At 37.0% G+C, this 14482-nt stretch overlaps 1 protein-coding gene across 5 annotated transcripts in view; it reads left to right on the top strand.

Annotated features, from left to right (window-relative positions):
* The window catches only part of SPAG17 (sperm associated antigen 17), a 111169-nt gene that overhangs the window by 51582 nt on the left and 45105 nt on the right, over positions 1–14482 (top strand). For all 5 annotated transcript variants that reach the window (XR_010475685.1, XM_065077848.1, XM_065077864.1 and 2 more), the window contains 7 exons: positions 2631–2815; positions 4493–4587; positions 5563–5796; positions 6995–7106; positions 7676–7804; positions 9770–9883; positions 13193–13398. Coding sequence is in view for 4 of the 5 variants with exons in the window: in XM_065077848.1 (XP_064933920.1) it covers positions 2631–2815; positions 4493–4587; positions 5563–5796; positions 6995–7106; positions 7676–7804; positions 9770–9883; positions 13193–13398 (1075 nt within the window). In the remaining variant the exon portion in view is untranslated. The remainder of the gene's footprint in view (positions 1–2630; positions 2816–4492; positions 4588–5562; positions 5797–6994; positions 7107–7675; positions 7805–9769; positions 9884–13192; positions 13399–14482) is intronic.

Here is a 14482-nt window from a genome sequence, read left to right as displayed (position 1 = left end):
AGGGCTTGATTGAAGTTGCTAAATGTAAACACCTGATGCCAGTTTAGCTGCCTAGTGTGTCTGAGATGTCTGCACAGGGCTAACGTGAGACCCATGGGAGACCCATACTCTTTTGGAATAGACACTGGAGACCAGGTCACATACCCTAGTACATCTAACATGTCACTGGGTGTTTACATACACTGAGTAACACTTCATCTCAATGGCATATTGTGTTGTCTGTTAGGAGCAGCTACTGAGGAACCAGACCTCCTCAGAAAGCATTTCTCCTTGAAACAACAGCTCTTCATGTATGGGGTCTTAGAACAATTTGGCTGGTCACCTTGAAAGGGCATGGATAGCTGCAAATCAAATGTTGCTAATTTTTCATCAAATAAAGAATGAAGCATATTCTCTGGCAGGTGCATTACCATTCACTTGAGGATGGAATAGGTATATGCTTCCTCCGTTTAACTCTTTCATATACACTGAAAACAAGGCTTAGACATTAAAAGTAGCTTCTGCTTGGGGCATGCCATCTTTGTTCAGAGACTTCACTGAATTCTGTTTCAAAGCAGCAAGGAGTTCCTAAAGAAACTGGCATGAAAGCTAACAAGAAGGTTTGGCTTTGCTCTTGTTTCACAGAAAGATGTCACTGCTACATAAGCTACTTATATCTTTGAAGAGCTATGGGACTCTTATTTGTTTCTGTTTTATGGCATCTATACCTGTATTTTTTTCTATAAAATAATCAGCACCTTTTCTGACCCTGTTCAACCTTTTTGCTAAAGATAATTTTGATTTCCAGACAAAGTATCATAAATATTTGCTAGTGTATGTTTCCAAGCAACATAACACTTCTGTGGAAGACAGTCTTTAAATACCTTGAGTGCTTGAAGCTGTTGCCTGCATTAGTTTTCAGATCCTGCTGAGTTGCCAGAAACAGGCACAAACCCTACTTATTAATTAAGCAGTGGTATTACTAGTTTTTACCTTTGTATGAAATAACTGGCTCCTGGTGAGTTTAGTAACAATTTCTTGATCTTCCCTTTATTAAAATTACTATCATTCTATTTTTTTTTGTATTTAAGAGCCACACTTTCACCACAGGAGAGTTACAAATACACAACAGACACTGTGCTTGTCTGTCTCTCTGTTAGGAGTTCTCTACCTGTGTTTTACTGCTTCCTGCTTTATTCTGACATCTTACAGACCACAGACCCACTTTGTAGGGTTTTTCTATGTTGCTATCTGGAATATACTTCTGATACCTCTTTATCAGTTGGTTCCAGTGGGTCCTGTTACAGCAAATTCTTGTGCAAAGGGGAAATTAACTTTCTTACGTTGCAGCAGTTTTTACTACTGGAAGTCCCAGTTACCCTTCCTTCTTCTCTGTGGATATCAGGTCCCATAGTTCATGTAGAATATAAAAAAATTCAGGAACTGTGCTGTTCAAAGGGTAGCAGCAGGAAGCTGTGTGTGAAATCCAATGGATGCTACTGGCTAAGGGGATCCAAAGGCATGGGCACATGTGCCTGCAGTAATACATGTGTATAAAACATTTAAACTCTGGTTAGGGTAAGTGGCCATTGTGTCAGGAAGCTACATGAATTCAGACATTATCAAAACTATTCTTTTATGCAAAGTTAATCTTAATGACATTTGTTTACTGTTTCATAGTAAACACATTACACAAGTTACTGGAAAAGAATAATCCTTTCTGAGAAATGATTCTGAGTCAGACATTGGCAGTAGTGACATCAGAATGCATATTAATAGAAAGTGTATTTTTGACTTTGAATGACTGTTTCATTGCCCTAAAATATGTTCCACACAAATAATCTCTTTTTTATTTATAACATATATTCATCTTCAAGCTATTCCAGTACTGGCAAATCTAGGTTCCAACCTAGTTTTGCCTTTTGTTTTCAACACCTTTGTTTTTATAGCTTGTACACTTTTCTTCAGATACAAGCAGAGTCACCTTGTCCCTACTGAGTATATGATCAACAGGTTCTCCATGCAACTACCTATACTAGCTGCAAACTCCGCATCAGTTTGTCATTTGGGGCTCACTTCAACTGTTAATTGTGAATATTCTTAATCTATACCAGGCTACAGTGCACTGATTCTCTAATCTGGATTTGGATGACAATTTCCAAGCATCTTTCTTGTCACACTGATAAAGAAGAGCTAGAAATAAAATAGAATAACACTTCCTCAGTTGCTGAACAAACAAATGAAGTGTATTCTAAAAGACAATATAAATCAAGAGCAACTAATAAAATAAGTTATCCTTGTGGTAAAAGGAGGACAATTAGTCTCAACCTTCTTAAACTGAATGTCTCTGTGTTTTCTGACTTTCTGGATTTTCTTTGAGGGCAGGCATTCCTTGGAAGACAAGTTTCTACTATCTGTGCAGAAAGGAGGACTAAAATCCCAAGCGTAAGATATCTTCAGCAAATACCAGCCAGGCAAAAGTACTAGCTCCTCTAAAAACTAAGCTAAACCCTGTCAAATGCAAACCTTCTCTCAAAGGTTATAGAATAATATTTGTATAAGAAACTGAGAAGCCAAGTGATCTTGTTTGACCTGAAATTATATTAGTGAAAACTGTATTATGGTAAATAGAGGAATGTTATGCTTTTTAGGAACTATCTTGAGCTGGTGGCCAACTCAATTGAAGACTGGGTGAAAGAGGAAGAAGTCAAATACCAAGAAGAGAAGTTGGCTAAGGAAATAGAGTCTCTTAAACTGGAAAAGGCCATGGCAGAAGGACCTTCTGAATTGTCTGCATCAGCTGCCAAAAAAAATGGCTCCCCTAAGAAAGCCAGAAGTGTGTTACCTTTTTGTTTTAACCTTGAAAATTCATTTTCCATGTTGAGTGCTGAGACTCAAAGTTGTTCAGAGCAGAATTGCATGTATTTTTTTGTAGGATAACCTTCTCTTGTGAGCTGTACAGACATAAAATTAATTAAATATACGTATTTAAATATTCTGCATCATCCTCTGTTCTGAAAACTGAGACCTTTAGTGACAATTTACATTTACAATGGCTGTGTTTATTTAATGGAATTACTTTAAGGATTACATACAAATATTAATCTGTTTTTAGATTGTTACATATACAAAAAGATGACCAGTAGTTAAAGCTGGCAACACAGTTCAAAGCAATTCCTTTTTAAATGGGAAGGATAAAAGCTGGAAGTCAGAAGCTGTGGGCTAGAAGCTAAGACTGGAAACTGGAGTTGACTAGAGTGTAGAGCAAACTTTAATTACAAGCAATGTTTTGGATGATGAAAATTGTAGTTGAACAGTTCATACAGTAGCTGTTAAGCAGGCAGCAAAATCTAAAAATCCCTTTTGACAAAAGAGAACTTTCATCCAAAATGTCTATTTGTGTATTTAAATGTTATGAACAGTGTTTTGTTGATATTTAGCCTTTGCTTTGTTCACCTTCTTTGACAATGCACTTTGAAACCTTATAATACTAGCAATTGGAATTCACAAAAATAGGAATGTTATTCCTCGCTAAACCCAACTAACACATCTGATTATAGTATGGAAATGGAAATTATAGTCATGACTTATAAATCATGACTTATATTTGTACCTATATAGCTGTCACAGGAGATAGATTGAGTCTTGCCCATCTAATGCCTCATGGCAGATATGATTCATAGAGAAGTTTACTTACTGAAAGAAGATAAACACTTCTGTCTGGGACATGCAGATGGGCAACAGTGTTTTTAGGTTATTTCAATTTCACTGGCACTGCTGTAACCCATAGTGCAATTTTTACTTTTTAATACGAAGTAATTTAACTACAAGTTTCTGATAGTGTACTTTAATTTATCTTTTCTAGCAGGTAAATATCGGGTATCCAAGCATGATATAAAACCAAAGAGATGATACCCTTTTCATGAATCATAGATGCTATAAAGCCATAATAGTAAACAGGGGATATGGTGTTTCTTTAGTGAAGGTCTGAAGGTGCAGACAGCATTTATTCACCTTTTGGACTTGAAAGGCTGTAATATCTGTGATTCTGGTATTTAGCTTGTTCTGGCATTTGTTGAGCTGGTTAAAGCACTGTATCTTAATTCAGCAACAGTGGTAGTAGCAAAAATAATAAATACTGCTTATTGTTTGTTCAGCATTGCTCAGATGCATAAAAACGAACAAAAAAACCTGGTTCAGGAGAAAATCCTTCAATAGCAAGAAGCAGAGAGTCAGTCTTTCAATGTGTTGATACATTGTTTAGCATATTTGGTCCCCAGTTATGACTATCAAGTAATAATATTTGTCAGATAAGTTTCTTCTAACCTGAACAGTCTTTGTGTTTTATCTCTAAAAGTATTTAATATTTTCTTTATTCTACTTTTATACTTTTACTGTTTACAAATATATTTTTATTTACTTGCACTTATTTGATTTTTATTTTTCCATTTTTGAGTATTATTCAATTTTCTTCTATTCATAAGTTCATTTATCCCCCTTTGATTTCTCAAAGGCAAGATATCAGGACTTGAGAGTGTAATAGAGAATATTGCAGAATCTCAGTCCAACAATGAAAGAAGTCCTTTTATCAGAGAAGATTCTCTAAAGGTGAGGCAAAACTATGTATGTTTCTGAAATGGACTAAATAACACTGCTTTACCAGGAAGGTAAGCCTTTATTCTTACACTGACTTGACTCAATTCTCTTGGTTTTACTGCTCTTGGCTATTTTTTTTGTATACTTTATTTCTTGTTTAATTTATTCCTTATTGAATCAGTTATGTTATTTTCTTAAGGAAAGACTGTTTAGAGTTAGACTAGACATTCTAAAAGCAAATCATAATTGCAGTACTAGATCATGAGATTTACAATTAATATCCTAATTCTCATAGAAGTTTTCTGGTTATAAAGCTATGAAAACATAAGATCTAGATTCATGGTAGTAGTTGTGTACCCAGCTCTTACTTTCACTATCTACATCTCTTTGAAATTAAGGAATGTAAATATGGTACCTCAGAGTTCCCTTATGACAGAGAATCCTGTTTATAGAACTAGAGCATGGTCATCCACTACAGATGAATGAACTTGCCTAGGTTCATACAGTAAGTTTCTGGCTGAGGTAGGAGTTAAGCACACGTAAGACATAAGTCTTAGCATTGGCACTGTCTGTTACATTGTTACCTCATTCCTCGTTCTGTAGAAGAATAAAATCATTTTACCTCATGGTTGCATTTTTGGAATAAACTAATACCAGTGATGCATTCTGATTTGGTGATAAACATTGCAGAAAAGTGCACAACAAAATGTTTCTTTCATGACTAAATGCATAACATACAATTAATCATCTGATACATCTCCTGTGGTCAAGAATAATTGATCCTGTGGAGTGAATGAGTCAGTAATTTTATGCAAAATATAGTGTGTAATATTGTAAAACTGTAGACATGTTTGAAAAACATGAGTGACTTAAAGTAACTTTTGTTCCTTTGAGTTTGTTTACTTGCACTGTTTTCAGCATGCACATATAAAATATCTTGTAATACAAAGAGAACAACGGTCATTTGAATTCCTACATTTAATGCAGGCTTGGAAGGAGGAACAGGACCGGTTACTAGAGGAAGAACAACTTAAGAGCGAAACAAAAGGCAAAAAAGAAAAGTCAGGAGGTACAAAGAAAGGACAGGAAATAATACATGAAGAAAGTAAAGGTTCCAATGAGAAATCTCCCGAAGAGAAGTTTAAAGATGAGCCAGAAAAAGCCCCTGGACTTAAGGAGGATCCCAGCATCCCAGAAGCACATTCTGAGAAAGTTTATAAGGTAAGGAGTCATATTATTGCACCACTTTTGGAAAGTGCTAACTATCTATATATTGAGTCAGGATTACAGCAAAGCTATTTTCTGTTGCGAAATTATAGTTTGGAGCAAAATAAGCATAACTAGGTCTTGTTTACCTCCATCATTTTAACAACAGATCCCCTCCTAAAAGTTTTGAGAAGCAGCTTCTGATGTTTAAGATTATCCTACACAAGACCACTTAATCAGCTTTGGTGGTTTTTAGTGTATATGACATGAACACAAAGATAAATTGATCGTGGGTTTGTGCCCATGGAAAATATATTTATGGGATGAATTTTGTCTAAAAATGTGATTTTCATGGGAGAGAATAGAAAAGGGAGACATAAATTCCTGTATTTGGGGACTACTAGGCCTAGTTGAAGTTCTGGCTGTCCGCACTGGAAATCAAGTAAAAGGAGTTCACTGTTTCTTCCATTTTCTGTTTCAAAATTCATGTTCTTGGAGTGCTCTAATACAAGGTATTCTGCCTGTTATACTAACAGAGGGATGTTTCTAACAAAGGGAACTCTTCACTAGTTGTGTCTGAAGAGTTTTTAGGCATTTTGCAGTGCTTTATATTATCAGAGTCTAAGCCTTGCTTCCAAAAGTTGTGTAGGTCAATATATTTTAGTCTAAACTTGCAATAGTACAGACTTCAAACTCAAAGGAATGTAATAGTACAGTCTGAACTTACTTGAGTACACTCACATAGTTTTTGCCAGTTTGTGGCTCCTTGGCAGGCACAGCAATCTAAGAATCAGATTTAGGGTGTCTGAATTCCAAAATCTACAGGGCGGGAACATGAATCTTCATCTGCCCTTTATCCAATTGCATGGCACTTTACTTTTTCTCTGTACTTGGCCAGTATTTTTATTTTCTTCCCATTGTATGTTAAGCCAACGGTCTACTTGCTATTCTTCAGGTTCCATGGTGGCTCCATGGCACTGGAGGACCAAATTCTGCACTCATGTGTAACAAGTTACTTCAGTTAGTAACTGAGAAAATATTTGGATAGGAGGATAATATTCTGTGTGTTTGCTAAAGTTGTTATTACATTAGTTAAATATGTAAGCAGAAATGTTGACTAGAACAGTAGGATCCTGAGGATTTGTCCTTCAGTTGCCTCTTTTGTGGCTTCTGCCTTTCTGATTTATGCATAACCTAAAACCTGTTTTTCCAGTTTCTTGGCTACAATACAGGGGAGGATCTCATTCACGTATCAGGAACCAATCAATATCTTTTCCCATCTGATGGAGGACAGATTCAAGTAGAGAAGATAGATTTTGTAAAAGGTGATTCTTGAATTCTTTGTGCTTTTCTTTGACTCAATTACTAACTGATGGCGTAGTTTCTTAATCCATAAATGTTTTTCTTGTCTCAGTAGTAGCAATTCAGTTAAAGACGTGAGAGTAAACGTAATGTGAGAGTATGTAATTCCATGTTAGCCTCATCATGACTGATGTTTACACTTTCCTGTAGTGTGTTAACAATTGGTAGATAAATAAAGTGCCAGACAATTCAAAATAGATAAAAATCAGTTCACATTTTTCTGTTCAATGGCAACCAATGCATGATATTCCAAGAACGCATGTTCCAATGATTTGTCCAGTCAAATGCAATATATCTAAGCAACAGGTTATTCTGCAGCCTCTCAGATCTAATTGTCAGGAAGTTTTTGACTAATTAGTCTAAACTCGGCTAACCTTAATTTTGTCTTCTTGGTCTACTACTAAGCAATTCATCCCACTTCTGAGCAATTTGCTCTTTTGCATGCTTTATAGTTGCAGATGCAGGGTTTCCTTGGGTGTGGGGCAGTTCTGAAGCCTGGTAGGAGCAATAATAGTATTCCACTGCTTTGCAGGTCCAACTTTTGTAAAGGTGAAAGTGATAAAAGACAACCACAATTTCTTCATTCATATCACAGACCCCAAGAAAAACTTAAAAGAAATCGAAGTGCAAGAAGTTAATGAAGAACAGCAAATTAGATCAGGTTAGTGGATTGACATCACTGATATAAAGAATTAACAGTTTGACATATTTAGTAATGGAATGCAGAACTTCTCGACTAACAGAAAATAAATCCCTACTAATGGCAGAGGGTAAATAACATCAATTTTCTGTAAAGAGAGTAAAAATCCAGCTGGCCAACTTAAGTACCATGTAGAGAGATCTTACCAAGATGTAGAAGCACAGTACAGGTCAACAGGTGCAAACCAGTCTCTTTTCCAAAGCAAGGAAATCAATGAAAAGAATCCCCATTCGCTAAGAATAGCATGTTCTTATTTAGTGGAGGACTCCTTCAGATCTTAATGGGGCCTGGGAAAACCTAAGAAGGTACAGGCTGGTCCATTTGGACCAGAATAAATGTCTGCCCTTGAAAGGGAAGATTTTCCCCCTTTCAATTGGACCTTCTTTTGTGGATTAGATGACCATAGCATTAGTGCCTCCTCAGGACCTTTGCTGTGGAAACAGATTTTTATGCAGTTCAGCAACTTCTACTGCTGGCTGACATGTTGCTAACACTCAGAAAGCATATCATCCAAAACTTTTCTGAACCCAGGTGAGAGTATTTCCAAGAACAAAGCCAGTCCGTAACAATTTATGTATATGTTTGCCAAAAGCACTATATGTGCTTTTGGCACATATAGTTGGACTCTATATTGTATATATGTTTGGCAAAAGCTCTAACTGAACTGAAGAGTGTTGGAAAAGTGTAACTTTGGTAGGTGTGTTAGCTCTATTAATCTTCATCAGTGTTAGAAAGCATCCTGCTCATGGTCCTCTCCATGGCTTCAACTGCCACCAGTGATGTAATTGTAGGTTGTCTGAGTGGATGATTTCATCCCTGTCACAGGTGAGTTGTTTCTTGTCTGCCCTTCTGAAAGTAGTCCTGTATCATTCTGGGGACTGCCAAATGGTACTTTCAGTCACCAGTCTGGTAGGATCTGAGGCAAGCTGTATTCACTTGACACGAGTGAGAGGCTTTCCTCCTGTGTAAACAGGAATAGCTGCCTTTCTAGGCAGAAGAATTGATCCACATTGATACTTGGCAGTGGCTAGGTAGGTTTTTGATGCAGTCAAAATGGCGAAACAGCATCCTTTAGGCAGTAGTCACCAATGAACATTGCAATGACAGACAGTAAATGGGAGTAGACAAGGTCTTAAAATGTGTGCCTTGATGAAAGAACTAGGAGACAGCTAGGTGCTGGGTGACTGCCTTAACCTTCTTTTGTAGTCTTCTCTGCTACTCTTCACAGTTTTAAAGATCTGTTCCTCATATAGGAAATCCCAAGAATTTCTTCTTACCAGCAGACCATTTCTTTAAGGCAGTAGGAGTCGAACTAGAGACAAAGTGTCACTGCCTTGGGGCTGTTACCTTGCATAGTTCATGTGGTTTTCAAGAATGACTTACTCATCGCATAGCATCTTGTCCTGCAGCTCTAAGTGAGCTTGTCTCCTGATCCACTTTCACAAATGCCAGACATATCTTTGGATCTAATTTCTCAACTTTTTCTCCTTTATTTTACTTTCTCTTCAAGGTACAGTCCCTGTGACAATACCTCGAGAGACAGTGACTTTTATTACTGCATAGGACACATGTGATACAAATGAGCAGTTTAGCGTTCTTGTCAGCCAGGTAGGGAAAGAGAACTAGGTTCTTTTGCTGTTCAGATTCACAGACTTTTCACTGGTTGTTGCTATTAAACCTATTTTTACACATCTAGGTAATAAGGATGCAATTTGTAGACGAAAAACCACAGCTATATTACACAAAACTGACTGTTATTTTCAATACCCTAGGAGCAGAATAAAATTTTCCCCATCCTATATTAATCTATTTTACAGTTTGGGCATCAACATTGAGGTGCTGCTGTTCACACCAGTCATTGGTTTTCAGCTCAGGTGGTTCTGCATGTGTTGCTATCTTTAAAATTAATTCTCATCTTTTTTAAAGGAAAATTGAAAAATCAAAAGAAAGCTGTGAGCAAGTTTGGATCTTTTTCAGCCACCTTGGAAAATGGAATCCAGCTGTCCCTAAGCTATTATGGACCTACAGGGAAGACAGCAGGTAAAGTAAGCAAATAGAAGAGGATATTTGAGAACCATAGGGGGAATTATTTTCTTTTTCTTTTTTTTTTCTTTTTTTATACACTTCCTAACACAATAATTTGTTGCATGCAATTCTCCCTTTCTCAGCAGCTGTTACTACATGTTGGGGAATTTTCAGCTAGGCTTGAGATGAGATTACATTGCCAAGGATATTCTATAATTCAGATTTCTAAATGGAGGGAGATCTCCATGCTTTTCTACTTACTGCGAAAACAGAGCAGTGCAGGGAGAAACTTGCAAGTAGTGTTATTAAGTATCCTGGCAAAATCAGCTGGTTAATTTGAGCCAAAGAAAATGTGATTTGCTGAGGAGTCTTCTTGGTTTTCCAAGAAATAATATTTTTGTAAACTTATGTAGGTGATTATGGAACTTTCATTTTACGTTAGGAGTTGGACTTTAGGTTACAGTTGTGCAGACATAACGAGGGATTTCTCTCAGCCTTCCAATAAACACATTCACCAACTGGAAGCAATTGCTTCGCAAAACCAGAGTGAAAATAGCATCTGCTTTTATGAAGAACTTTTTGTTTCCATTATGTTTGAAAGGTCATCAAAACCATCATACAGATAAAAGTGAAACCCTCCTCTGATCAGAAAATACTCCCAGCATTTTTCAGCTCTTAAAATATAAAAACATTTAATTGAATGCTTCTTTGTGTGGAGTGTGAGAAACCATTCAACCCTGTACTCAGTTTTAATTGTTCAAATACATTTTACAAATGAATTACTAAAACAATACCTTTAAAACTTGGGCCAAGAGACCATTCACAATGTAGTGGACTGTGGAAACTTTTATTTGGGTATAAAAGGGAGATATGTCAGCTATGATGGTCAGGTTTTTTACATGTACCATAAGCAACCTATTCTACATTAGAGTAATCCTTGCCATGTTGTGCTTTAGTGCAGCACTGTTGACTGGCATTCTTTGCAGTTTTTCTACAATCACTTGCTTATGGCTAATTCCCCTTGTGGGTGTTTATTCTGTCTCGGACTATTCTCATATTTTCTTAGACTATTCTCATATGCCATCCATCCCTTATGTAGAATGGTATCACAGAATCACAGAAAGCTAGGGATTGGAAGGCACCTCGAAAGATCATCTAGTCCAGTTTTCCCTCCAGAGTAGGAACACCCAGATGAGCTTACGTCGTGTAATCCACAGTATCTCTCCACTAATTGGTTAAATTGGGTGCAAATTATTTACTTCCCCTGCATTGCTGAAATAATTTTCTGGAACCTCTCTAATTCTCTTTCTGTTGTATTGTTTTTCTCATTTTATCTATTCCCCTTACTTTTAGGGAAGCTAAGATGACTAAAGGCCTCGGGCTGTTGCCACTTTTATGCATCTTCTTTATTTCTTCATTCAATGTTAGAATGTGTTTAAGTTTTGAGTTATTATTTGTTTTCTCTAGCATGACCAAAATCTAATTTCAGACCACCTTATAACCAGACTTAGAAGTACACTTCTCATTGCTTTGTGAATCTGACACTGCTTGAGCAAGCACCTGCAGGGCTTTTGCCTCTGGATGTTATAGAATCTTTGCACTTGCTCTTTGTGCCTTGTTTAAATCATGAGAGTACAATTCCAAGTGCTAGAGATCTGTATGTGTGTGCAGGAGGAAAGAAACCTTCCTTAATCGGACAGTCCCCTGGAATTTCGCATCTCTCTCAGGACTTCTAAAGAGTCTTTCCCTCAGTCTCAACAATCCACTCTTTTTTTGTTACCCTCAGACACTGTGTTTTCATTTTTCAGGAAAACCTGAAAAGCCATTGCAGGGGGTTGGACTAGATGACCTTTGAAAGTCCTTTCCAACACAAACTATTCTATGATTCTAAAGAGGCAGGTGAAATTTGCTTAGGGGTCAAGAGTCTGCAACAACGTCTATTCCTAAATTCAGCACGCAGAAAGTAGTGTCATCTGAAACTGAGCATGCTCCACCTCACACAGTGGGTGGCTGGGAAGGATAGCTCCCCTCGCTGTGTACAAGAACTTGCTTATACCCAGTTTGCGGTGTTCACATGGCTATTTATACTCATCTGACAAGATCGATTACATTCACTAATGATTTTATTGGACAGTTGCCTCTGACTCCTTCATTTTGGCTATCCTACTTGTTTGTGGAGCACTAGCTCTGTCAAAGTTTATTAGTAAGCTGTTTCTTCCCACCTTCCACCTGGAGATGGGTACTACTACTTGTTTATTCCATGGTCGTGCTGTCTAATAAACGTGTATCAGAATGGACCCCATGGAGGATTTTAAGCTCTCCTATTTTATATAATTAGCTGAGAATATCTCTAGCATATTACAAATAGAACAGATTTGTTCGTCTTTCCTCAGATTGCCAATAAGCTACAAAAGCCACACAGCATAAATTTTAGTACATAAAAGCAGAGTCACCTAGCAAAGCATCAGATTCTCATGCATCAGGCACACATCAGCTAATGAAAATGGGGATTTCAAAAATCTTTGTGGAGATGTAAATTTTCCTTTCAAGCTAAAGGTCATGGATATATTCAGTCGCTTAAATTGTCTGGAGGGGAAACAAGGTGCTATTTCATGAGTTATAGGTTTGGGATTTAGGCTGCCTTCAAGCAAGAAATTATTCTTTAAATCTTTCAAAAAAGTGTGAACGTTGTAGCTGGCTGGGTTGTTCTGCTTAAAGAAAAGTTAATTGAAACAAAAGTGTTTTCTAGAAAATCTTAGTTTGTATTAATTTGAGTTTCAAGAAACTTTTGGAAGGCAACATGACTACTTCCTGTCAGCATGCTTAGCAGGCTGCCCCTAATGCTTGGCCTTTCAGAATTGGGAGAGTCTGAGCAAGTCTAGATCATCAGAATCTTTTTGAATCATTACAGCAAAATGAGCTATGCAGTGCAAAACTGCTGGAGTCCCTCTGTGCTGGATCAGCCCATGATAAAGCATAACAATAGTGATCATTTCCTTGATACTAGATTCAAAATGTCTGCACCTATCTAAGTATTCTGGAGGTAAAAGATGATTTTTAAAAATGTATTTTCTATTTTTGAGAGGCAAGTGACAACCTATGGGAAACAATAGTTTCAAGATGCTTTTTAGGCTGATGAGTAGTCAGTCTATGGAAGGATTTTCTAAACAATATTCAGTCCTTCTATCTGAAGTAATGAACTCCCGCACTGAGGTTATTTCAAAGGTAAAATTTAGCGTACCAAATCTTGTTAAAAAATGAAATGTGGCCATCAACATTTATGAAACTTAACTGCATTAAAAATATTACTTTTGCCTTCCTTAGATGATGAAACAGATCCTGTCTTAGCAAGAATCCTGGACGTCCCTTCTGTTCATGTTCCAACTGTAGTTTCTCCTGTTACATCAGCTTCAGGAAAAAAAGATAAGCCCATCAAACAAAAATCAGGAAGAGCTCTGCCATCTGCAAAAGCAAGCCATAGCAAAATAGGTCCTTCACCACCTGATGACCCAGTAAAGCAAGAAGAAAAGGTGAGAGAATAGACATTATCCAATGACACAAAAAAGAAACAAACAAAGAATTCCTATACATAAACTCTTTGAGCTGTGCCTTAACAAATTCCTAACAATTTATGGTGCTTCTAAGGATATGCTTTACTCTTCCGGTTGTCCTCAGAAGTACATATTGGCAGGTGTTAATGAAGCTGCTACACTTTGTGACTCCATGGTGTAGATCAGCATGCCTTCCATGATCCACATTTGTCAATTTTGGCTTTATGATTACATCTGTTACATTATTAATATCTCAGTGACTAGAATGGCTCTAGAAATTGATTTTTACTTTAGGCAAGTAGGAAAACTTCTCTGTGCTTTCCAAAACCTGTATTGTAAATTCTAACCAACCAATAAATTAGTGGAGACCATTTTGCAAATGCTTGCTCTGCAGTTTGCATTTATTATACCAATGACACATTTCCACAAATGCATGCTGATGACCACATGCATCAGAAACACATGGCATTTAATCTTGAATATCCTCCACAGAGCTCTATGAGAAGCCTTTTGACATCAAAACACATAAGTGGGGGAGGCCATATCAGTTCAGAAATGATCCATGCCCCTCTGCAAAATGACTAATCTAGATTATTTCAGCTCATAGCTAATTATTGGCAGAATATTTTAGGCAACAACAGGAGGTTGATTTGGTCCAATGATCTCACAGATCAGCCAGAGTATGAGTCACATGAAGAGTTCTCAAAGACATGTGGCAGGATGGTGGAAGAGGATACAGGATTTTTCTTTTTGAGATTATTCAATCTGTTTTCTTGTCTGACACTGTTTTCTGCAACCAACAGTGCCCAGAAATGGACACAAAATACAAAACAAACTATGAGAAGGACAGAAGTGAACATTAATTGTATTAAGAACCAATTTAGTTAACACTTCCAGATTACGAAAGGACAGTCTTCTGAAGAAGGCATAAATAGAACACAAAACTATGAAGTCCATAAACAGTTTTCATTTAATAATAATGCTCTAAAACATACTGAGATAGCTCTTTAATGATAGTTATGATATAAAGCTATCCATTTTAACTTGATCAAGTTATACAAAA

This window comes from Columba livia, chromosome 1, assembly GCF_036013475.1.
Source record: "Columba livia isolate bColLiv1 breed racing homer chromosome 1, bColLiv1.pat.W.v2, whole genome shotgun sequence".
Taxonomy (NCBI): Eukaryota; Metazoa; Chordata; class Aves; order Columbiformes; family Columbidae; genus Columba; species Columba livia.
Note: the sequence above shows the minus strand (reverse complement) of the source record. Positions and strands in the feature narration are given on the sequence as shown.